Here is a 26,405-nt window from a genome sequence, read left to right on the forward strand (position 1 = left end):
CAGTACTGACCCTCCGACAGTGCGGCACTCCCTCAGCACTGACCCTCCGACAGTGCGGTGCTGCTCCCTCAGCACTGACCCTCCGACAGTGCGGCACTCCCTCAGTACTGACCCTCCGACAGTGCGGCACTCCCTCAGCACTGACCCTCCGACAGTGCGGTGCTGCTCCCTCAGCACTGACCCACTGACAGTACAATTCTCTGATGTCATGTTCAGCCTGATTCAGAGAGACAGCACGATCGGTCTCCAGAGGTGAGAATCAGTGGTTAACTGTTTGTCAGGGACATGCTGAAGTAGATGGTTTGGAATGAGTCAACAATTTCTGTACCTTGCGCTTCACAGCGATTCGACTGTAGGTCACTACAACATCATTGGTCTTTGAAGCTGTCACTTCAGTTGCTGTTTTTCTCCTGCAATAACACAACATCTCAGTGTGGTTATTATATATCAGAGAGTCAGTGCAGCACAGACACAGTTACAAGTTTGGAAGTTCCTGTTGAATCTGCTTCCACCTCCCTATCAGGCAGCGTGTTCCAGATCACAACAACTCGTAGTTATTCATCTGGACACACAATGAAAGGCCCACCCTGGATCTTAGGGATATGAAGACCACTAACAGAAGTGTCCGTTGCCTCACCCCAAGGGAACAGTCACCAGCTGTAGGGAAGAAAGTGGAAGTGAATATTCAGAGTGAAATCGAATGAAGCGTTCACACTTACTTTCGCGCACAGAGAAAGATTAAGATTCCAGCCAGGAAAACAATTAACACACTTCCAGCCACGATCAATCCCAATGTCCATTTATTGTAATCTCTACCTGTAAAAATAACCATTAATTACTGTGCTATCATTTTGGAACAATGGCCTGCTGTATACTGAGGAACGATTCACGCCACGTTTAAACAGTTATTCTCGAGCAATGTTGACATTTATTGCCCCTTGAGAAGGTGGTGCGGTGGTGTTTCCCTAAAATACACACAAACTGACAGAGGAGTTCGGAGGACCGCTAAGAGGTAACCACACTGGAGTTTGAGACTGGAGTCACCCGTACACATAGACTGGAATAAAACAGCAGATTTCCTTCACGAATGGGACATTAGTGACCCACCTTGCCATCTTTGTCTGTGCAACAAACAAGCTCACTAAAGCAATTGGTTGTCAGCTCATTATCACATTGCAGTTTCTGGGATCTTGCTGTGCACAAATTGGCAGCCTTGTTTCAGCTCACATCCAAGTTCACCGGGTAATAGGGGAAGGTAAATGGAATGCTGGCCTTTATTTCAAAAGAATGGAGTGTATGAGTTGGGAGGTTTTACCAAAACTATGGAAGGCACTTGGCAGATCCCAGCTGGAATACAATGTACTGCTTTGGGCCTCTTATCTGAGGAAAGGCAGACCAGAACTGGAGGCAGTCCAGAGAAGGTTCTCTCGGCTGATACCAGGTATGGAGGGATTGTCTTATGAGGAAAAGCCGAGTAAGTTGGGCCTGTACTCACTGGGGTTTCAAAGAATGAGAAGCAACCTTATTGAAACATACAGGGCTTGACTGGTAGATCATCAGATCATAAGATATAGGAGCAAAATTCGGCCATTCAGCCCGATGAGCCTGCTCCACCATTCGATCATGGCTGATGTGTTTCTCAACGTTATTGCCCAGCCTTCTCTTCGTAACCCTTGATCCCCTTACTAATCAATAACCTATCTATCTCTGTCTTTAAATACACTCAATGACTTGGTCTCCACAGCCCTCTGCGGCGATGAGTTCCACAGATTAACCACCATCTGGATGAAGAAATTCCTCCTCATTTCCATTCTGAAGGGTCATTCCTTCACTCTTGAGGCTTGCTGTCGGGTCCCAGTCTGTCCCACTGGTGGAAACATCTTCTCGACTTCCACTCTATCCAGGCCTCTCAGTATTCTGTAAGTTTCAATCAGATCCCTCCTCATCCCTCTAAACTCCATCGAGTACAGACCCAGTATCCATTCCTCATATGATAAACTCGTCATCCCCTGCATCATCCCCCCCCAACAGCAGCACATTCTTCCTTAGATACATGGCCCACAACTGTTCATAATATTCCAAATATGTTCTATGTTCGATATGGTGTGACCAAATCCTATACAGCGTCAGCAGTACATCTCTGCTCTTCTAACCCTCTTAAAATGGATGCTAACGTTGCATTTACCTCCTTAACTGCCAACTGAACCTACATGTTAATCTTAGAAATTCCTGAACAAAGACTCCTAAGTCCATTTGTGCTTCAGATTTCTAAAGCGATTCCCCATTTAGGAAATAGTCCACACCTCTGTTTTTCCTAACAATGTGCATAACCTCACACTTTCCCACATTGTATTCCACCTGCCACTTCTTTGTCCACTCTCCTGGCCTGTCCAAATCCTTCCACAGCCTCCCCACTTCCTCAACCCTGCCTGTCCCTCCACCTATCTCTGTGTCATCTACAAACGTAGCAACAGCGCACTCAGTTCCTTCATCCAGATCACTAATACATGGCATGAATAGTTGTGGTCCCAACACTGACCCCTGCTGTACTCCACTAGTTACCAGCAGCTGTCCTGATAAAGACCCATTTATCGCCACCCTCTGCCTTCTGCGAGCCAGTCAATCCTCTATCCATGCCAGTACCATGTCCCTAACACCATGGGCTTTTATCCTATTTAGCAGCCTCCTGTGCGGCACCTTGTCAAAGGCCTTCTGGAAATCCAAATAGATCACTTGCATTGGCTCTCCTTTTCTCTAACTTGCTCATTCCCTCCTCAAAGAATTCCAACAGATTTCTCAGACACGGCCTCCCCTTGACGAAGCCGTGCTGATTAAGTCCTATACTCTGCATCACATCCTTAGTAATGGAGTCTAAAATCTTACCAATGACCAAGATCAGGCTAGCTGGCCTTCTGTCTTCCTTGTTTCTTAAACAGGCAGGTGGGGTTACATGGGCCACTTTCCAGTCCCCTGGGACCCTCCCTGACTCCAATGATTCCTGAAAGCTCACCATCAATCCCTCCACAATCTCCTCAACTATCTCCTTCTGAACATTGGGGTACAGACCATCTGGTCCAGGTGATTTATCCACCTTCAGACCTTTCAGCTTCCCCAGCACCTCCTCCTTAATGATGGCCACTACACTCACCTCTTCCCCCTGAATCTCTCAAAGTCCTGGTATGCTGTTGGTGTCTTTCACTGGGAAAACTGATGCAAAGTACCTATTCAGTTCCATTGCCATTTCGTTGTTCCCTATCACTATTTCTCCAGCCTCATTTTCCAGTGGTCCAATGTCCACTCTTGGCTCTCTCTTAATTTTTATATCTCTAAATATTACTAGGTAGTTTACCATCATATCTCACTTTCTCCCACCTTATTGCTTTTTTAGTAGTCCTCTGCTGGTTTTTAAAGGCTTCCTAATCCTCCAGTTCCCCACTAATCTTCACCATATTGTATGATTCTTCTTGTGCAGTTCTGTTATCCGTGACATTCCCTGTTAGCCATGGTTGCTTTGTCCTCCCTTCAATATGTTTCTTCTTCCTTGGAATGAATTTCTGCTGGGCCTCCCGAATCAACCTCAGAAACTCATACCATTGCTGCTCCACCATCTTCCCTGCTAGGCTCCACTTCCAATCAACACTGGCCAGCTCCTCCCTCAGGTCTTTGTAGCTACCTTTACTCAGTTGTAATACCATTACACGTGATTCAGTCTTCTCCGTCACAAACTGCAGTGTGAATTCTGTCATATCATGGTGACTGCCCCCTAGGGGTTCCTTCACCTACAGCTCCGTTATCTAGTCTGCCTCATTACACCCAAATCCAGGAGTGCCTGTTTTCTCCAAAAATACCATCTCATAGACATTCCACAAACTCCATTTCTTGAGATCCACGGCCAACCTGATTTTCCCAGTCCAACTGCGTATTGAAGTCCTCCATGATTATTGTAGTAGTGCCTTTCTTACATGCCTTATCTATCTCCTGATTTATTTTCTTTCCCACATCCTGGTTTCTGGTAGGAAGTCTGGCCTGTACACAACTCCCATCGGGGTCTCATTTCATTGGCAGTTTCTCAACTTTAAGCTCAATTCAACGCAGATTCCATGCTTTCCAACCCCATATCATTTATTGCTTTAGATTTAATTTCATTCCTTACCAACTAGACAACCCACCTTCTCTGTCCATCTGCCTTGTCCTTTCAATAAGACGTGTCTCATTAGTTCCAAAACCTGATTCATTTCATACCCACATGATTGTACCTGCCAATTTCAATCTGTACCAAAGGTTCATTTGGCTTGTTTCATATATCATCTGCATTTATGTACAACTCCTTCAGTCCTGTGTTGACTGCTCCCCTTCTCCTTGTTGTCTTACAGCTCTCTTCTGAAAGGTCCTATGGAATCTGCCTCCACCACTCTCCCCAGCCGAACATTCCAAATCCTAACAGCTCTCTGAATCAAGAAATTTCTCCTCTTCTCACCTGTACCTCTCTTGCTGATAATCTTAAAATTGCGACTCATATCATCTGGCGGAAACAGTTTATCCTCCTTTACCCTGTCAAAGTTGTTCATAATTTTGAACACCCCAGTAAGGTCACCTCTTAAATTCTTTCTGTCCAAGGAGAATGAGCTCAATTTCTCTGATCTTTCCTTGTATCAAAAATCCCTCATTCCTGGTATCATTTTGGTAAATCTCCTTTGAACTTTCTCCAGGGCTTGAACATCCTTCCTTAAAGTGCCCATAAATGAACACAATACTCCAATGATTTGTAGAAGTGTAGTATCACTTCCTTACTCTTATACTCTATGCGTCAATTTATAAACCTAAGGAAACGATTAGCTCGTGTGTCAGATTTTGATGAACATTCCTCCATTCGCATTTGAGAAATTTAGTTTACAAACTCACAGGCTAACAATCAAGAGAAATCAATACTGAAAACAAAAAATACTGGAAATCATAGCAGATCAGGCAGCATCCACTGAGAGAGAGCAAACTAACGTTTCGAGTCTAGATATATCATTACCTCCACTAATCTTCAGTGGCTGAGGTAATTAACAACGGACCAATCGCCAATTTTGGAAGAAAGTTCCAAACTTTGACCATAGTGTGTGTGCAGAAGTGCTTCCACATTTCACTGCTTAAAGGCCTCCTCCAATGTTTAGACTCTGTCCCTGAGTCCTGGACACCATGTCAACGGGAACAGTTTCTCTTGATCCGTCCATGTCTGGTCACCTCAATATCATCAAAACTTCAATCAAATCACCCATTACACTTCTAAATTATTGACAGTAGTTACATTTGACTCATCTATATTTATTCGCAATGAAAGTTTTATTTTGGGGACGGGGGATATGTTGGTCAGAGTTCCAGATTTCCAACCCCCATTTGTGTGAAGAAAGTGCTTCTTGACATTTTCCCCTCAATGGCTTGACTCGAATTGTATCCAGTGCTGTCTTTATCATGAGGATGTGTTGGTCAAAGAGGCCAGTGGGAAAGAGCATATAAAAAGAGGTAGAGGATTCTAGAGTTGAGGGTGTCAAACAGAGATTTTTGTTTTCTTTATTCATTTACAGGATGAGGGCATCACTGGCTTGGCCAGCATTTATTGCCCATCCCTAATTGCCCAGAGGGCAGTTGAGAGTCAACCACATTGCTGTGGGTCTGGAGTCACATGTAGGCCAGGCCAGGTAAGGATGGCAGTTTCCTTCCCTAAAGGGCATCAGTGAACCAGATGGGTTTTTCCGACAATCGATTCATGGTCATCATTAGATTCTTAATTCCAGACATTTATTGAATTCAAATTCCACCATCTGCCATGGTGGGATTTGAACCCAGGCCCCAGAATGTTATCTGGGTCTCTGGATTAACAGTCCAGCTATAATACCACTAGGCCATCGCCTCCCCAGATTGATCCTACCTTTGACCTGATAGGCCTTGAACATGGCTGTCCCATGTGGGTTTCGAACTGAGCAGGATACCGTCACTTCCTCTTCATCCTGGAGTCCTGTCAGGATCAGGGAGCCTGTCACAAGATGCCCCTCTCTGAGCTGCCGCGACACAAAACCTCCCTGTGTTTGGTTACCGCTGAGGTTGGCATGGGGCAGGTGCCAGGTGACGTCTCCAGGAGGGTTGGAATTGACCACACAGACGCAGGTGATCCCCTCTGTCCTCTGAGCACATTTCGACTCCCGGGAAATTTCTGGCTCATCTGAGGTGGGAAGGGCAGCAATTAGTCAAAAGTAGCAGAGTTGGACCGTAAGATAGAACCGTAACACTGAAACACTCGCCAATGGCCATAGTTCCTGCTATTCTTGAGCATCACAATGCTCTCCTGGCCTGTCAGTCATCTAGCTACTCCAGTCTTGTTCAACCATTACCCCCTTCCCTCAACTGAACACACCCCTCACTATCTCTGTAACACCTCCAGCCCCCTACACCCCCTCCCTATCTCTGTAACACCTCCAGTCCCTACACCCCCTCCCTATCTCTGTAACCTCCTCCAGCCCCTACACCCCCTCCCTATGTCTGTAACACCTCCAGCCCCTACACCCCTCCCTATCTGTCATCTCCTCCAGCCTCTACATCCCCTCCCTGTCTCTGTAATATCCTCCAGTTCCCCTCACCCTCTGAGATCCCTTTGGTCCTTCAATTTCGGCTTCTCAAGCAACCTCTGATTTCCATCCATCAGTCAGTGGCAGTCATGTCTTCAGCTGCCGTGACCCTTAGGCTAATTATTTCCCTTCTAAACCTCTCCACTATTCTCTCTGTCCCTATGTCCTCATTTAAGATACCACTTAAAACCATCCCTCTTTGAGCTGTTCGTCGCCAATCCTGATATCACTCTCTGTATCTCAGTGAGGGAAAGGTTATAGCAGTGAGGTTACTCTAATCTAAAGTACAGTCAGTAAGTGGTCCCCAGACAGACAACCCCCTGAGTGTTAAGAAGAGGCAGACAGACAGTAAAAACTTACATTCCACATTCAGGTGGGTCGCGCTGGAGATGCTGTTACCCAGTGGGTTTGTCACTATGCAGTAGAAACCCGCATCATTTCCCCGTGTCACGGGAGTGAAGGAGAGAATCTGGCTGCTTGTGTTTATCTGGGTGCTGGTGTTTCCCTTGATCCTGAACCAGGTGTAATGAGATATCGGTGGGACACTCTCACTGGAGCAGGTTAATGTGACATTGTGTCCCTCTCTGATCCCACCTGAGGCTCCACCGATGGACACTGTGGTCTCCCGTGGGGGATCTGGAACAAGAGCAGAGGGGAATCAACAGGAATCCACATGCCCCATAACCCTCTGAGATGTCTACACTTCTCCAGTTCCGGCCTCCTGCGTATTTCCTGATATCCATTGATCCACCTTCAACTACCTGCAGCCCTAAGCTCTGGAAATCCCTTGCTCATTTTCTGGAAAAGTTCCAGAGGATAGGAATACCGCCAATGTAACACCTTTATTGTAAAAAGGAAGGAGACCAATACCAGATAACTGTGAGCTAGCTAGAGAACATCATTATTAGGAACATGTTCAAGTCTATTCAAAATGCTGTAACGGCAGAATATTTAGAAATACAGAAAAAACGATCAAGCAGAATGACCATGCTCTAAGGAAGAGGGAATCATGTCTAACAAATATCTCAGAATGCATTGAGGAAGTAACAAGTAGGATAGATGAAAGAAAAGCAGTGGATGTAATACATTTGGATTTTCAGAAGGTGTGTGATGAGGTAGCACTCATTCAGATAAGAGCCCATAGTTTTGGAGATGATAAATTTGCATGGATGGAGGACTGGCTAACTAATAGAAAACAGAGAGTCAGGATGAAGAGGGGCATTTTCACATGGCAATCTGTAACAAGTGGAATATCACAAGGATCAATGTTGGGGGCACAATTATTTACAATAAATGTTAATGAAATACATAATGATGGTGAATGTACTGTAACCAAATTTGGGAACAATGTCAGAATAGATGGGAAGGCAAGTGGTGAAGAAAGCACAAAGAGTCTGCAGAGGGATACAGACAGGTTAAGCTAGTGGGCAAAAATGTGGCAGGTGGAACATAATGTGAGAAGATGTGAGATTGTGCACTTTGGCAGAAAGAATAGAGAAGCTAAATATCATACAAAAGCAAAAAACTACAACACCGAGGGATTTGGAGGTACTCGGGGGTATACATCTCCAAATAAACTAGTATCCAAATTCTGCAGGTAATAGGGAAGGAAAATGGAATATTGCCCCTTATTTCAAAGGGAATGAGTAGTAAAATAGCGGGGTTTTGCTGAAACTATACAAAACACAAGTCAGATCACAGCTGGAACATAGTGAACAGTTTCGGGAGCCTTATCTTTGTTTTGGTCCCCTTATGGCAGTAAAGGTATACTGAAAATAGTCCAGAGAAGGTTCACTCAACTGATCCCAGGTATGGAGGGATTGCCTTATGAGGAGAGGCTGAGTGGGTTGGGCATGTACACATTGGAGTTTCAAAGAATGAGAGGCAACCTTAATGAAACATGTAGGATACTTGAGGGGCTTGACAGGATAGATGTGGAAAGTTTATTTCCCTTTGTGGGAGCATCTAGGACCAGAGGGGCATAATTTTAGAGTACAGAGTTACCCAGTTAGGACAGATAAGAGCAGGATTTTTTTTTTCTTTTGGGTAGTGAATCTGTGTAATTCTTTACCACAAAAGGCTGTTGAGGCTGGGTCATTACATGTATGCAAGGCTGAGATAGACAGCATTTTAATTAGTAAGGGAATTGGGGGTTATGGAGGAAAAGGCAGGAAAGTGGAGTGGAGCATTTTCAGATCAGCCATGATCTCATTGAATAGTGAAGCAGACTCCATGGGCTGAATAAACTTCTTCTGCTCCTACATCTTGTTGTCTTGTTTTTCATCTCCTACAGACAAGGGTATCTTCGGCCACTGAGGGTTAATATAAGGAGTGTCTTGAAGAAGCAAATTGTATTGAAGTATTTGTATCTGTGTTTACACATATTCACATGCCTGTCACAAGCACTGTAAATGTAACAGTCTCTTGGGGATATTAATTTGTTTGTAAAGATGTGGCTGTGGAATATCTGGTGTGCAGACAATACCTCAGACAGAAATGGAACAAAGGAGGAACTGGAGAGTATGGTGGACCCAGACAAAAGACACAAGGAGACATTTGGACTGAATATGAATGAGGCAACAGCCAACATAATGGCTCTAAATGGCAATGGAGATATCAAGGTCGGGAGAGTGGTCAAATTCCAATACTTGACACAACGTTCAACATCAAAAGTTACATCAGGACTAGAAAAACAACAGCAGGCGCTGTGACCAGTGACTTCACTCTCAGCATCTGAAAACATCAGCCTGAAGCTGAGAAAATGTCAGGTGCGGTCACTAATGTGGAGGGTCATATCTGATGGATGTGAGAGTCAGATTCTAAAGAAAGTCGATGAGAGGAGGGTGACAGCTTTTGAAATGTGGGTATGGCCGAGGGTGCCAAGATTCACCTCAACGGAGAACAAGACAAGTGAGTGCCTTAGAGAAAGATTTGAAGGTCAGGAGTCAAAAGGGAGCATTACGTCCAGTTAGGGTGAGACAGACAGATAAGTACGGACATGGAGATGAAGAACCACCTTTGTCTCAGCAACAATTGTTGGACAAATTGGGGGTGAAAGTAGAAAAGGATGAAGAAAAATCAGACGGTGGGTAACACTGGAGCCATGGAATGAGGGAGGCTTGAAGAAATCGAGAGAAGAAACAAGACAATGGTAACAGCCCCCCTAAAGATATTGTTAGAAGGAACAAATGTAACAGTAGCCTCACATTGCACAGTGATGGTTATGGACCTCTCCACTGCTCCATGTTCATTCTCTGCCACACACTGATAGTCTCCAGTCTCCCTGTACGTAACATGAGGAATCTCCAACCACAGTTCGTTGTTGGAACTTATTCTGTTGATTGTGACATTAAAATGTCTCCATGTTAGGTTAGAAGCTGGGAAGCTCTCGACAGAGCAGATTATCACTGCAGACTCTCCCTCAATTATATTGATTGATGAATCTTTAAACCCATCAAGAGAAGTAATTGCAAGATTCTCTGGTGCGTCTAAGAACAAAGGAAGAGAATATTGTGAGCAGTCACACAGCACAACAAGACTCCATTCTTCATCTCTCTCTGAATCTGCTATGTGTACGGATCTCTTGTCACCTTCACCTCAATCTAAGGTGCAATGTCACATTTGTAGTAGTGTGTGAGAGTGTGTGTGTGTGTGTGTTTGAGAGAGAGAGAGAGAGTGTGTGTATGTGTGTGTGTGTGTGTGTGAGTGAGTGAGTGAGTGAGTGTGTGTGTGTGAGAGAGACAATGTGTGTGTGAGTGAGAGTGTGTGTGTCTGTGAGTGTGAGAGTGTGTGCGTGTGTGCGCGTGCTTGTGTGTGTGTTTGTGTGTGCGTGTGTGAGAGTGTGTGTGTGTGTGTAAGTCACCTTTGTCCCAAAGGATCATAGGATTGATGCCTCAATAGAGCGAAACAGTTGGTGGTGAGTTTAACTTGAGAGTTACCAGGCCTCAGGCGAGGGGGGAGATGTTTGAAGAGGCCAGACTTTCATAGGAACCGCAGATGATGCTGTGGATTGGTTAGCTCAGTTGGCTGGGTGCCTGGTTTGTGCTGCACAGTGAACCAACAGCACAGGTTCAATTCCCACAACAACTGAGTTTATTATGAGAGTCCAATCTTCTGAATGTCTCCTCTTCCCTGAGGTGTGCTGACCCTCAGGTTAAACTCACCATGAGTCATCTCTCTTTCATGAAAATTCTTGTAATGGATCAGGCCCTATTCTTGTAAATAGGGCCCAATCCATTTGCTCATTGTGGAAGCTTGAGGCTGAAAAAAGGATGCATCTAAGCCAGCCTGCAGGATAACGGCTATCCTGGACAGTCAACATCTTACTGCAATATCACACTGACAAAGGAGTTCCGAAGAAGGGTTACGAGACCTGAAATGTTAACTCTGCTTTCTCTCCACAGATGCTGCCAGGCCTACTGAGATTTGCCAGCAATTTGTTCTTTTGTGGGAATGAATGGGTCTTTTTCAGGTTGGCACATTATCATGAGTGGTGTGCCACAGGGACAGGTGCTAGGGCCTCAATTCTTTACAATTTCTATAAACAATTTGGATGAAGGAATCGAAGGTATGTCAACTAAATTTGCTGTTGACACAAAGATAAGTAGGAAAGTAAGTTATAAGGAAGACAAATGCAAATTATAAAGGGTAATGGATAAAGTGAGTGACAAACAGGGTATAATGGATGAAATTGTCAATTATAGCAGATATATATTATAATTAGATACACATAATTATATCCCTCCATACATTTCTTATTCATGTACTTATCCAAATGTCTTTCAACTGTTGTAACTGTAACCCCATCTACCACTTCCTCTGGAAATTCTTTCCACATACGAACGACTCTGTGTAAAAAATTGTCCCCATGTCTTTTTTAAATCTTAAAAATATGCCCCATAGCCTTGAAATTCTCCACCCTAAGAAAAAGACACCTACTATTCACCTTGTCACACACCTTCATAAGCCTCTATAAGGTCACCTCTCAACATCCTATGCACCAGTGAAAAAAGTACCAGCCCATCCAGCTTCTCCATCTAATTCAAACCCTCCTTTTGCAACAACATCCTGGTAAATCTCTTCTGAACCCTCTCCAGCATGGGAAGATTCAGCTAGGTGGGACTAGTTTAGTTTGGGATTATGGTCGGCATATACTGGTTAGACCGAAGGGTCTGTTTCCATGCTGTGTGACTCTATGAATGGATGAGTTTTCCATGGCAACACCACTACCAGTAAGAGCCCATCTGTCAACCAATTGGCACTCTCCTCTCATGCACAATAAAGGTTGGTTTTCTCCTTGAATTTGTATTCTCGTAAACTGTCCTGATGAGTGCAAGGTGAAAAGCTTTGACAAAATGTGACTTTCCACAAATACGCAAGCTCTCTACTGTCAAAGAAAGCTACATTTATATAGAAAATAGTGAGAAAGCTCTTAACATAATCATCAAAACGAAGTTTCAACCTCTTTCACCACACCATCTCTATAGACTCAATTCTAGAGACATATCATTCTCATTTCTGCTCTTTAAATCATTAGTTTATTGACTTTGTTTACCTTGAAGTGTGGCATTTATTTTATGATTCCTTCCCATGTCTGCTGGCAGTAAACCTCTCAAAGTTACAAAGGCCTGAACCTGCTCAATTCTAAACATTTGATGATTTCCACTCAAACTCTCCTGGATAAGAAGCTTCACAGACTATAAATCCCTCACGCTGAGCTGATAGTTCCTGTCGAATTGCACTGAATCTGCTGCCAGGAGAAGCTGTTCAACCTTCTGAATTCAACTCTGGTGTGTGTCAACTGACACTTTGAATTTCTGTTCTTAAGTCAGAAGTAAACACAGAGCCATAATACATTTATCTTGCCTGTTATAAACTCAACAGTACAACTATTTCATCCATTAACACAACAGGGGTTGTCCCAGACACCCACTTGCAGAGGCTTATGAAGGTGTGTAGACAAGGTGAATAGTAGGTGTCTTTTTCTTAGGGTGGAGAATTTCAAGGCTATGGGGCATATTTTTAAGATTTAAAAAAGACATGGGGACAATTTTTTACACAGAGTCGTTCGTATGTGGAAAGAATTTCCAGAGGAAGTGGTAGATGGGGTTACAGTTACAACTTCGAAATACATTTGGATAAGTACATGAATAAGAAATGTTTGGAGGGATATAATTTCTGGGAATTGATACTGTGACACTACTATTCCAAATTGATATTCTGGTGACATATACAAAGAAGCCCTTATGAGGACTGACCCATATCCATGATCTCTATGCTGCAAAATAATAAAAGTAACGTAAATATTGGACGAGATTGATCACGGAGAGTAAGTTTGTGCATGCACGATTATATATGATCTTTCATGTGTTCTTCTTCCTGTGTATTTCATTGATGTGTTTGTGTGTTTTTGCTTGTCCCTCAAACCATGTCAGAGAAATTGAAGTCTGTATATACGCACGTTGCACAGTGATGGTTATGGAGCCCATCACTGCTCCATGCTCATTCTCTGCCACACACTGATAGACTCCAGTGTCCTTGGATGTAAAGTGAGAAATCACCAACCACAGTTCATTGTTGGAACTTGTTCTGTTGATTGTGACATTAAGGTGTCTCCACATCAGATTAGAAGCTGGGAAGCTCTCGACAGAGCAGATTATCACTGCAGACTCTCCCTCAATTATATTGATTGATGAAACTTTTGACCCATCAAGGGAAGTAATTGCAAGATTCTCTGGTGTGTCTAAAAGCAAAGGAAGAGAATATTGTGAGCAATCACATAGCTAAGCAAGAGTCTATGCCAGACCCAAAGATTGTAAAAGGTATAAAATCAATCTGGGTTAATTTGGCACCAAGTATGTTATCCAGGCAGACACGACAGTCCAAAACGAGAGGTTGCAGCAAATTCATAGGGGTGGTCTCAAAAGTCATCAATTCTAAGGGAGTGCAAAATGCTCAGAGAATCAGTACAGAAGGCAGATAGCACTGTCAGAGGGTCAGTGCTGATGGGGTGTCGTACTGTTGGAGGGTCAGTGCTGAGTGAGCGCCGCACTGTCGGAGGGTCAGTGCTGAGGGAGCGCCGCACTGACGGAGGGTCAGTGCTGAGGGAGCGCTGCGCTGTGGGAGGGTCAGTGCTGAGGGAGCGCCGCACTGTGGGAGGGTCAGTACTGAGGGAATGCCGCACTGTCAGAGGGTCAGTGCTGAGGGAGCGCCGCACTGTCGGAAGGTCAATGCTGAAGGAGCGCCGCACTGTCAGAGGGTCAGTGCTGAGGGAGTGCCGCATTGTCGGAGGGTTAGTGCTGAGAGAGTGCCACACTGTCAGAGGGTCAGTGCTGAGGGAATGCTGAATTGGTACTTACATTGCACTTTTAGTACAAGGGTCTGCTCTGATGACGCATGTGGATAACCTACTCTGCAGGTGAGAGTTTGTCCATGGTGTCTCGGCCATGGTGTCAGGCTCAGAACAGAAGTGTAGGTCAGAGTGATACCATGCTGAGTAATAGCGTTTGAAACTGTTCCACGTACGGCAGTGGGAGTGTCCCAGGTTAAGACAGGTGGCATTCCATTGCACGTTGTGTTGAAGGTGCACCTTAGGCTCACATGCTTTCCTGCGATAATTTCCACAGGGAATATCATTGGTTTGTCTGTGAAATCTAACAGACCGGGAGAGGATCCTTTTAGATAAATATAACATGAAGCATCAGCTCAAACAGAAGTCACAGTCCCACAAAAGAAAGCAGGTTTATAATGATTACATCACCATGAGGTTACAATAATCTCAAAATAATTTCATCTTTTTAGACAGTGATCTTTCCCTCAGCTTAATACACTTTCATTCCAAGACACTGTGATTGCTGACCCTGGATGAAGACGCAGGAGCTGATCACAGTGTCCTGTTCACTGGCTTCTCATCGTCTGATAGACTGGCTGATTTATTTCATTCCTGTGTATGGCAGCTTGCTTTTCTCGGATTGTAGTATTATTGCAGTACCACTACAGTTAAATTATTATTTCATTGCCTGTGAGTCAATGTAGGGCATCCTGAGCTGGTGAAAGGCGCTATTGAAATGCGAGCCTTTCTTTTGCATTATAATCCAGTTAGGAGGGATGAACTGATTCATTTCCTTGTTGCACTCCTCTTCTGGCCACATGATTTGCACTTAATTCACTAGAACATATTATATGTATAATCAATCTGCATAAAGGTTAGGATCAAAAACAAACCCTCCAGGTTCCTTAAAATAACCAAGTTATTGCAAAGAATCTTACTAAACCAAAGATCAAAATGATATTAACAAAAGGCTTAAAATGTGTAAATATTTCCAATTCCGCTCCTCAATTATAATGAAAACACATACACGTGCACACAAGTATACACACAGGCTCTCTGCAAAGTTTTTTCTTAGTAATAGCTTGGTCAAGTAACAGCTACATTTAAAAATGTACATAAGTCATAGATTGCCCAAAGTGTTGATCTGCAGCCAATGCTGCTTTCCACACAACCTGTTTGCGCTGAGGTGTATTTGTAGATCAGTTATGGCTGGTTGGTGACTCTTTTTCTAGAAACAATGGTGTAGTTTCTGTCATAACTTAAGTGGGAAGAGTGCACCAATATTCATGTTCCACCATTCTACAAGGCATCGCAAAATATATAAATTCCCACCTACAGTACCAATTTGCCTGACCGACTGCTGTTAAGGACAGACACAATTCACACCAGGTTTTGTCATTAACAGAAAATATCTCCATTTATTTGTGACATACTCTACCTTAAACAAGACAGGGGGAAATCTACTACTTTTTAACTTAAACTATGTACCTACAAAACCACAACAGACACACACCTTTTCATGATTAAGACAAACAAAAGACAGATGGTTTGACAGATATTTTGGGTAGAAAACAAAATCATTGACAGGGAAGAAAATTCTGAAAATCAAAAGACCAGATCACAAACCTGGGTTAAATTGTCTCTCACAGTCCTTTTTGATTGAGAATGATGATATGCTATTGTCTGTAAAATGACGGTCATTTTTCAGTTCGATAATTGATTCAACAGACTTAGGCTTTTTCTTGTTAGAATGTTTCTTTTAAGCTTTCTTGTTTTCTTGTCTTTTCAGTCAGGAGAGAGGAGGGGAGAGAGTTCTGTTTATAACTCGCAGGGTCTGGATGTCTCTAGCTACCCTGCACTTATAGATTTGCAGCAAACGGCAGCTCAGCCCATCTGAGGTCTATTGTCAGGAAGTCTTTCCTTAACTCAAAGTATTGCTGACACTGGTCCAAAAAGCAACTTGCACAGCTGAAAATGAGTGCCACTTGGTTTGTCCATTCCTGGTATCTCAGCTGTGTAGCACAGTCTAACTTCCATTTCACTTTCTAATTCATAATGTAAAAATATGTGATCCCTTCCATTTCCGATTTCTCATTTAAGAGCCATCCACTTGTGCTGATGAGGCTTTCCAGTGTTCTTTCACATCACAAACTATGATGAAAGGACTTTCAGAAAAGAGAGCGCACACAAAGGCTATTTCCCTGTGGGATCTTCTGTATTCAAAGCCTATTTTACCCCCAAAAACTATGTCATGTGATCTCTCTCTGAAAGTGTTGCAGACTCACTGACTCGGCTGAGCAGCTTGTGCCCTTTGCGAATGTAACATTCTGTACTGCCATAGCTAGTCACCTCTGCTTTCAAATAGTTCCAGGTATTAATATATGTCCAGCCGATCACCCTCTGTCTAAAGATTTCCGATGACACATTGTAGTAATACTTATCTCCATGTTCAACATCTAAATACAGAGATAAATGGAAGGCGCTAACATTGATGGACAAAGTAAATACATTGGGAGCTTAGTTCATTAGGAGGTGGCACTGCTGTGGTAATGTCACTGGACTAATAACTGTGATAAAAATTATATAATGATTAAGATGGATCTAGATGTCAAAAAAGCGGAAAATAGACATGGGTTAGCTCCATGACAGTTTATGTTAAAAAGATCAGAAAGTCATTCTGCAGCAGTAACCTAATAATGGACCATAAGACCAGATCCTCTCAAAATATTTTAAGAAGGTAGCCTAGACGCTAACTTTTTTCTCATTTTAAAGGTAAATGTAACCTGTTGTGATCCAGATGCAATTCGTTTGGTCAAACTACTTGACATTAAGCAAAACATAATTTATTTAAACACTATAGCTAAAATGCAATAAAAGAAAGAAGAACTCAGAGTAACAGCTCTATTGGAAAACTTAACAGAATAATAGATACTAACTACTACTAATTAACTGTTCAAATATAGTACCATCCCATAAACCCAACCCTTAGCAAAAAGGCAAACTCAGAAAAATAGATTTCTCTCATAGATAACTCAGCAGCAGAGAGAAACCCCAACTTCTAGCTGTAACCGAGAGAGGGAAAAGATAGTTTCTACTTATTCAAAACTCCAGCAACATCTGCCTGTTGAAACTCCAACAAGAACTGCTCACAGCTAAACCTTAAAACTAAAAAGATCTGGAAACCCTGGTCTGAGAGAGCTGGACACACCCGTTCAGGCTGCTTCTGTTGTTCCACATTAAAAAAAATTAAGGCTGCACAAGCTGTTCACTTTACTGGTATTCCAACTAGACAGCTCGCTACCTCTTAAAACCTGTCCTTAAAAAAAATCCAGGTCAAAATAACCTCTTAAAACCACAGCATTGTCACACCTAAATCCCCCAGTTCCAAGCAGATGGCAGTTAAATGTCTGGCTGATCCCTGCAACGTTAATGGAATAAGATATTTGTCAATTTGAGATCATGACATGCTGTGTAAACTCAGCAAAGCAATTAGTTTTGTTATGACTTCAGTTTAGAAGGTAACAAGAGTTCTGTTCAAAAGGGAACAGACTTATTCTTAGCAGAAGTTATTTTTAGTCTTATCAGCGATTTTTGTTTTATTTTCAGTTCAGTTTAGTGATAACCCATCACCATAGTAGCCTTGTTATTAGTTTATGAAGTTTTCAAGCCAGGAGATTTGAGATGGAAATCTTTAGGTTGTGTGAAATTAAAAAGTGTTTAGCCCATTAGAATTGCGAAAGGTTCATGCCACTGAACTCAGAAAGGATTTGTAAACTTATCTTCATAGTTTGAATAAAAGGAACTGGACGGTGACAGTAAATCAAAGAGTTGAGATAGGAGTATAACTTCTCTGGATTTGAGTCACTGTAACAGAGTATGTTGGGAAACAGGTTGACACATTGTTTTGTAACTGTAATATAGCCTTTGATAAATTTGTCTTTTTTATTTGAAGAACAACTGAAGCCTCGTGTGACTATGCTTTAGTGACTAACCAACACGTTAACCAACTTCAAAGATTTAAACTTATGACCACCAAGCTGGGTTTCATTGTGGGATCTGATTTGTCATGTGGTGCAGTCAGACAGGATTATAACAAAGTCCAGAGCCTGACCACCTGGTACCAACCCAATCAGACACTGTGTTATCAGAAGCTGTACATTGTGTTAATATGTAAACATCACAGTTTGTGTTACTTCCCATTGACTGGTGAAAGTGAATTGCTGAGTAATTACAACCCAATACTCACCAGAAACACGAAGCCAGGTTACAGGGTAATAGTTATGACTAGGTCCGTTGTCAAATTCTATTTTAAAAAAATAACGCCCTGCATCTTCCCGTCTGATGTTGTTTATAATCAGGGAGCAGTCGCCATCTTTCAGGTTTCCAGACAGCCGGGTCCGATAGCGGAACCTTTGTGATTCATGATTGTGACCCTTGGAGTGAAAGGCTATGCCGGACAAGAGCTTCTCGTTCTCAAATTTCAACCAAACTCCACCTCGTGGTTGATTGTCCAGACATGATGGATAATTGTAACGACATGGAATCTGTGCACAGGAGCCTTCCTGCACTGTCACCTCTCGAGGAGAGTCGCCTTTCCACTCTGGTGATGGTTCAGCTGGGGAGAGAAGCATTAGTGAAAAAAAGCATTAGTATTTAGAAACAGATAGCTTGTAGATCCACTAGACTCCAAATTTATAGATAAGTCTGGATTGGGTGAATGGTCAGTACTGAGGAGGACTCCAATAAGTTACAGAAAGATATCAGTAATCCTACAGAATAGATTTAGAATTGAACTTTCTCAATAATAAATCTAACGTACAACACTGAGGTGGAAAAATATGGAGTTTGCAGAATGTGATGCAAGTGAATAAAGTGATTGGACAAACAAACTATTTGCTCCCAATGCAGGAGATGGGTGTCACCACTAAAAATGGCTGCCTTGATGCATAGCGCCCATCCCTGAAGGCACACCATTGAAGCACACTATAAGAATTGTGTACCTCTGTTTACAAGTGTAAACTGGAAGATGGAAGTTTGGATAATGCTGCATTGCAGACAATCAACCAGCGGCTTTTTGTTTTAGACTGCCCTTGGCCTGTGAGCTTACTCTGCATATTAACAACTCAAATCTACCAAGATTACTCACATAAGCAAGCTTATTTAATGCTTCCAAAATCTTAATCCTGCGGGTGATATGCTCAGGTGTGCATGTGAATTGGGCTGCCTGCTGGATTGGATTGCCTGAGAGTGGATGTTCTCCAAGTACCTGATCACACTACCTGAGCAAGTTAACCATGACCTTAGAGCATTTTCTCGTAACCCCCCTCCTGTGTACATGGACTGTGTGATCAGACCTCGATGGGTCAACCCCATTGTCCAATTTTCAGTGATTGGTTGGTCGACCACTCGTGCACGTGCAACACATTTCCCCCACAATCCTTCAAAATCTGCTTGTCTTTGACGGTTTTACCTCACAGTTCTGACCACAATTACCAACTCTTTTGTATTCTGTCTCTCAGGAAAATAACTTGAAATCACCTCAATCCACGGTCTTTCAGTTCTCCAAGCATCCACACAGTCATAGAGGCCTACAGCATGGAAACAGGTCCTTTGGTCCAACTTGTCCATGCCACCCAGTTTTCACAATTAATCTAGTCCCATTTGCCTGCATTTGGTCCACACCCCTCCATACCTATCCCATCCATGTACCTGTCGAAATGTTTTTTAAATGACGAAATGTACTCACTTCTGCCACCACCTCTGGCCTCACATTCGACTCACCACCCTGTGTGTGAAGAAGTTGCCCAACTATATGTTTTGTATCTCTCCCCTTTCACCTTATACCCTCTAGTTTTTGATTCCCAGACCATTTGACAAAGCTCTCCACTATATTATCAATGCCTTTCATGATTTTATCTATAAGATCACCCCACCCTCAGTCTCCTTTGGTCCAGAGAAAAAAGTTCCAGCCTATCTAGCCTCTCCTTATAACTCAAACCGTTTAGTCTAGGTAACATCACAGTAAATCTTTTCTGCACTCTTTCTAGTTTAATAATATCCTTTCTATAGTATAGCAATCAGAACTGCACACAGTACTCCAAATGTGGCCTCACCAACATCTTGTACAGCTGCAACAAGACATCCCAACTCCGATACTCAATGCTCTAACAGATGAAAGCTAACATGCTGAAAGCCTTCTTCACCACCCTGTCTACCATTGACTCCGTTTTCAAGGAGCTATGAACCTGTACTCCTAGATCTATATGTTCTGGAATACTCCCCAGGACCCTAGCATTTACTGTGTATTCCTGCCCTGGTTTGACCCACCAAAACGCAACAGCTTGCATTTATCTAAATTAAAGTCTATCGGCCATTCCTCACACCACTGACCCAGTTGGTCAAGATACTAGTCCCATGATATCCTGATTACTTTATTAAATGGTATATTTAGCAGTTCTCCACCCTTGACTAAAAGGACCTTTGGGTTCCAGTGTGCTTACTTCCATCTTTAGGTCTCTATATGATTATACTTTATGATTATTCAGCATATCCCACTTCCCTTGTTCCTTGTCCCTTGATAGAGGCTTGCTTTGGTCATATTGTTTTGTGAATAACTCCTCTCCTCCCCATGGGCTGGGACATGTATGGTTGATGAGTTGTGCAATGCTCGCTTACAGCGTTCGAAAGTTAAAATGGAGCTGGGTAGTAATCAATTGTAGGTTACACAGGTCATGTAACCTTTGGAGAAATGGGACTTGATTATCTTGTGAGAGATACTGGCAGCTGGTGGATTTGAGTTAATAGATAACTTCTTCACATCAGCTTTTATAGTGAGGTTACAGCTTTTCACAAAACAGAGAACAGGAAATGGGGCAGAATTTCTTCTCAAAGAGCATAGTAAAACTGTGGAATTCTTTAAAACATAATAACAAGGAGCAGAAATAGGTCATTCAGCCCCTCAAGCCTGCTCTGCCATTTAATCTAATCATGACTAATCTCATCTTTGCCTCAACTCCACTTCCGACCCACCCCCGCTCTCCATAACCTTTTAGTCCATTACTATCTGTCTATCTCCTTCTTAAATATATTCAGTGTCCCAATGGACACCATACTCTGGGGTAGTGATTTCCATAGATTCACGACCCTTTGAGAGTAATAATTTCTCCTTGTCTCAGTTTCAAATCTGCCACGCCTCAGTCTAATATAATTACCTCTTATTCTAGACTGGCATGCAGGGGATAACATCTGCTCTGTCAATCCTCTTTACCAGAGGGCTGTTGAGGCTGGATCAAGTACATTCAAGGCTGAGATAGTCGGATTTTTAATCAGTAAAGGAATCAAGGGTTATGGCGAAAACATAGGAAAGTGGAGTTGAGGATTATCAGATCAACCATGATCTCATTGAATGACTCAATAGGCTGAATGGCCTACTTTTGCTCCCATGTCTAATAGAATTATGACCATTCCAAAAGTAGTTTCATTACTCTGGCCCTGTTGACCTTATTTACATGTGTTTACAATCCTAGCACTTTGCTGTTGGATGCATGTTTGAAAGGACCATTCTGATTTTGCTGATACACACATAGCACTCCTTATGGAAATGGCATTGGTCACAAAAACAAACAAATAAACTAGACATTAGTGATTCCATATCGAGGGATAAAATGAAAACGTCAGGAAGCATTGTGAAACTTGCTGTGAACCTTGGTCAGACGACATCTGGGATACTGGGTGCGATGCTGGTCTCCATATTACAAAAAGGATATGGAGGTACTGGCAAGAGTATGAAAATAATTAGTGACGATGATCCCAAAAGTGCAGGAGTGAACCTATCAGGAGTGGAGGAAAGGCTGGTCCATTTTCTCTTAGAAGACATGGTTGAGGTTGACCTGATGGAGACGTTTTAATTTCAAAGAGATTTTGATTGGAGAGGCAACAGCCTAGTGGTATTATCACTGGACTGTTAATCTCGAAACTCAGGTAATGTTCTGGGGACCTGGGTTTGAATCCCGCCATGGCAGATGGTGCAATCTGAATCTGATTTTTAAAAAAATCTGGAATTAAGAGTCTTATGATGACCATGAATCTGTTGTTGATTGTCAGGAAAAACCCATCTGTTCACTAATGTCCTTCAGGAAAGGAAACTGCATGTCCTTACCTGGTCTGGCCTACATGTGGCTCCAGACCCACAGCAATGTGGTTGACTCTTAACTCTCCTCTGGGCAATGGGTGCTGGCCCAGCCAGCAATGTCCTGTAAATATATTAAAAAGAAATACAGGGAGAACATTTCCTCTTGTGGGAGTGGAAGACCGGAACTAGGGGCTGTGAATATAAGATCATCACTAATAAATCTAATCAGGAATTGAGGAGAAAATTCTTTAATCAGAGAGTGGGGAGATTCTACATTTCAAGGATGCCTGCAGTTGTTTCGATGCTTTGTGGGATGTCTTGAGGTAACGAAAGGCACTATGAAAATACAAAACCTTTTTTTGTCGTATGTCAGCCTTTTAATCAGAATTAAAGAGATGGGTAGGAGTGGATAACCTGACATCGTAGTCAATACATCAAGTTATTGATATTAACGGGAGTGTTGGATGTCGCTTAGGACGGTTTTGGATGTCGCTTAGGACGGTTTTGGAAGCTATCACCAGGTTATTTAGAATCAGACACTGAGTTATAACAAGCTGTGTTTTGTGTTAATTTGGAAATGTCTCAGTTAGTTTTATTTCCCCTTGAGTGTACGATGTGAATTTGAGTAATTATTACACAGCACTTACCAGAAACTTGAAGCTGGGTTGTAGGTTTGGATTTATATTTTTTTTTGTTGACAAATGTTATTTTGAAATAATAACGTCCTGCATCTTCCCGTGTGATGTTGTTTATAATCAGGGAACAGTCTCCATCTTGCAGGTCTCCAGACAGCCGGGTCCGATTGCGGAACTGTGGCGACTCATTACTAAGACCCTCAGAGTGAAAGGCTACTGACCATCTTTTAACTCCTGTTTGATAATGCCAAACTCCGACTCGCGGCTGGTTTGTCAGATGTGAAGAACAACTATAATTACATGGAATCTGAGCACAGGAACCTTCCTGAGTTGTCACCTTACCCGGAGTGTGGATTTTCCACTCTTGCGCCAGTCCAGCTGGGGAGAGAAATATCAGCATTTAGCATTGGATAGCCTATATATCCACTAGACTCAATATCCACTCCCTCCGTCACTGGTACACAGTGGGTGTTATATGGACCACCTACAGGACACACAAGGAACTCTCCGAGGTTACACAGCAGATGGAGGGCAATCCTGGACACAGGAGTGGACAAGTTCATCCTACATTCGCTCATGGTCCTCAGGACCCTGTTTAGTGGAGTCGGTCTTCCACCATGTTTAAAAGGCCACCGTGCACCCAGTTGAGCTGTGGTTGTCTAGAACATGTTTTGTGACCTTTGCCCTAGGTGGGGTTGACAAGGGGAAATTGGCGACTGCTTTGTGGACAAGGGCTGCCTATGTCCCTGGGACCGGCAGAGAAGGCTGTGTCACCTGACTCTGCCAGCCTGGTCCTGAGCTCATTACTCGAGTCAGTGAGGTGTTGACACAGCCTATAGTGGGGCAAATGAGTCAGCGTAAATGTAGGATGCCCAATATTCAGCTCTTCACCCCTATGGAGCGAGCGTCTTTGCCCTTGCTAGCGAGGATCGGGACCGGTCCTGTGATGAAACCAACTGCGTGCTTGGGAAGTTGATGGCCAAGTGGTACTATCAGTGGACTTGTAATGTTGAGACTCTGGGGACATAGGTTCAAATCCCACTATGTCCAGATAGTGGAATTTGAATTCAATAGAAATTTGGAATGAAAAGTCTAATGGTGCTCATAAAAGCGCTGTCAATTGTCAGGGAAAACCAAACCTGTTTATTAATGTCCTTTGGGGAAGGATACTGCTAAATTTACCTGGTGTGACTCCAGACTCTCAGCAATGTGGTTGACTCAAAACTGCCCTCAGGGCAATAAATGTTGGCCAAGTCAGTGATGCCCACATCCTGTGAATGAATTTTAGAAAATGTCGCAGCAACCAGTTAAGAAGCATTGTCTATTACAGTCTAATTGCACATCACCCCACTCTGAATTTAGTCTTAACAATGCCTAGTCTTCTACCACCAATCGCGGCACTTTCTGTCTCCACAGCCAAGAGGGCATCCCTGCAAGGCATCACCTCCTTCATCTCTGACGGCAAGAGCACAGAATCCTCAGAGGTTACACTGGTGAGATACCTTCGAACAGCTCAGATATTGACCCCTTGTGAGAATGTTAGCAACATTAGAATCGTGAGGCTGATTCCTGGAATGGCAGGACTGAACGGTTAGGGCTATATTCACTGGAGTTTAGGGGGGAGTGTCATAGAATCCTATAAAAGTCTAACAGGACTAGACACAGGAAGGTTGTTCCTGATGACCTGGGGCATCCAGAACCGGGGTGGGGTCACGGTCTGCGGATATGGGGTAGGTCATTCAGGACTGTGTTGAGGAGAAATGTCTTCACCCAGAGAATGGGGAGCCTGTGGAATTCTCTGTCACACAAAGTGGTTGAGATCAAAACATTGAATGCTTTCAAGGAGTTAGATATGGTTCTTAGGCATAAAGGGATCAAAGGGTATGGGGACTGAGTTGGATGGTCAGCCGTCATCATATTAAATAGCAAAGTGGCTCCTGTTCCCATTTTTGACGTCTCTATGAGTGCACACGCTGGTGAGCACTTCACTGCCACCTCTCTGCAGTTGGCAAAGAGAGAAACATTCTAGGTCCCTGGCCTAGAGGATTGCCAGAGACCAGGAACCAGCTCAGCCTCAGGCAGGGGAGAACCCACATGGACTTGAAATTCAAGACTTTATTGATGTGAGCAAGCAAGACACAGGGGCAGCAGGCAGGTTTGTCTGAGGAAGCTGACGCCAAGGTTGTAGGATTGCAGGGGCACCCGCCAAAGAATCTGTCTCGCTTTTGGAAAATGGGAGGTTTTGATCTTGGCATTGAGAAGCTGCTCCCTGGCCATCTCACCTGGTCTTCCCAACTTTCACACCATGGCTCAAGTCATTCAGGGGCTGGGAAGATTCCACCCATTCTATTATTGTTGACTCTGATGCAGCGTTGGAGACCGACTGGTCCCCAAGCTCAGCACTGAGCCTACTCCTACAGACCCTGTGAAACATTTGAGCAAAGTGCCTTTTGCCTAAGCCAGGCATGTGTTGACAGTAAAGACAAATATGGAACCGTGAATTTGACATCTTTCTCCACTGACTGCTTTCCTGCCTTCCCTCTTTCCCTTATTGAGGTTTCTAGCAGAGTGCGAATCGACGGGAAATGTGATCTAATTTAGAAGCTACTGTGTCATTTTTATGAGAAATTCTGACTAAAATCTGCAAAAGACATATTTTTCAGAGAATTGTTACCAGAACCGTCGTATCAGGATCAAAGTCATTCCCCAGTTTTTATGATGTAGCTTTACTTCAACATGTCACTGCCATGCAGCAACACAATGCCTCATTTGGATCCAATCCCACTGAGGCCCTTTTCCACACTCTACCTTTGAAATCACCTTTACACCTAAAATATACTCTTCGAAATCTCTGTGCTCTTCCACTACTGTTGTCAGTGAGCACAGGGGTGATGGATGAGCTGGACTTGGTATGAGTCTGTAATCTGATTCCCTGCTGAATTGGCTCCCAATCAGAGCTCAATAAGAGGCAACTCAATGGCTCGTGGTTAGCATTGCTGCCTCACAGCAGCAGGGACCTGGGTTCAGTCCCACTTTTGGGTGACTGGCTGAGCGGAGTTTGCACATTCTCCCCATGTCTGCGTGGGTCCAAAGATGTACAGGTCAGGTACCTAACTTTTCCTGTAGTGTCCAGGGATGTGTGGGTTGGCCACGGTAAATGCAGGGGATACAGTTGAGGGGGGGGGGTGGTGGAAGAGGTCTGGGTGGGACACTCTTTGGAGGATCAGTGGACCAAATGTCTGCACTTTGGTGATTCTATGAAGAACATTCCATGGGGAGGCAATGGTCTACTGGTATTATCGCTGGACAGTTAATCCAGAGACCCAGACAACATTCTGGGGACCTGGGTTCAAATCTCACCATGGCAGATGGTGGAATTTGACTTCAATAAAATATCTGGAATTAAGAATCTAATGATGACCATGAATCCATTGTCAATTGTTGGGGGGAAACCCATCTGGTTCACTCATGTCCTTTAGGGAAGGAAACTGCCATCCTTACCTGGTCTGGCCTGCACGTAACTCCTGACCCACAGCAAGGTGATTGACTCTAAACTGACCTATGGGCAATAAATGCTGCCTAGTGTGCGACACCCTAATCCCGTGAATGAATAAAGAAAAAAAACCCTTTCCAAAGACTATAAACCTTAAAATTGGAGACAACAAGGTGCAGGGCTGGATGAACACAGCAGGCCAAGCAGC

The 26,405-nt window shown here is 43.4% G+C and overlaps 1 protein-coding gene and 1 pseudogene across 1 annotated transcript in view; one reads left to right on the top strand and one right to left on the bottom strand.

Moving 5' to 3' along the window:
- Window positions 1-23,104, bottom strand: part of LOC109925792 (sialic acid-binding Ig-like lectin 10) — a 24,352-nt gene extending 1,248 nt beyond the window's left edge. Inside the window, exons 1-9 of the mRNA XM_048620596.1 lie at window positions 22,717-23,104; window positions 18,185-18,553; window positions 13,967-14,260; window positions 13,069-13,350; window positions 9,815-10,096; window positions 6,969-7,244; window positions 5,915-6,205; window positions 720-816; window positions 329-410 (exon numbers count right to left, since the gene is read on the bottom strand). Of these exons, the coding sequence (XP_048476553.1) occupies window positions 329-410; window positions 720-816; window positions 5,915-6,205; window positions 6,969-7,244; window positions 9,815-10,096; window positions 13,069-13,350; window positions 13,967-14,260; window positions 18,185-18,553; window positions 22,717-23,104 (2,361 nt within the window). The remainder of the gene's footprint in view (window positions 1-328; window positions 411-719; window positions 817-5,914; window positions 6,206-6,968; window positions 7,245-9,814; window positions 10,097-13,068; window positions 13,351-13,966; window positions 14,261-18,184; window positions 18,554-22,716) is intronic.
- Window positions 23,105-24,074: 970 nt separating this feature from the next.
- LOC125487936 overlaps window positions 24,075-26,405 on the top strand; it is a 31,458-nt pseudogene continuing 29,127 nt past the window's right edge.

Source organism: Rhincodon typus, chromosome 47 (assembly GCF_021869965.1).
Source record: "Rhincodon typus isolate 14 chromosome 47, sRhiTyp1.1, whole genome shotgun sequence".
NCBI classification, from domain to species: Eukaryota; Metazoa; Chordata; class Chondrichthyes; order Orectolobiformes; family Rhincodontidae; genus Rhincodon; species Rhincodon typus.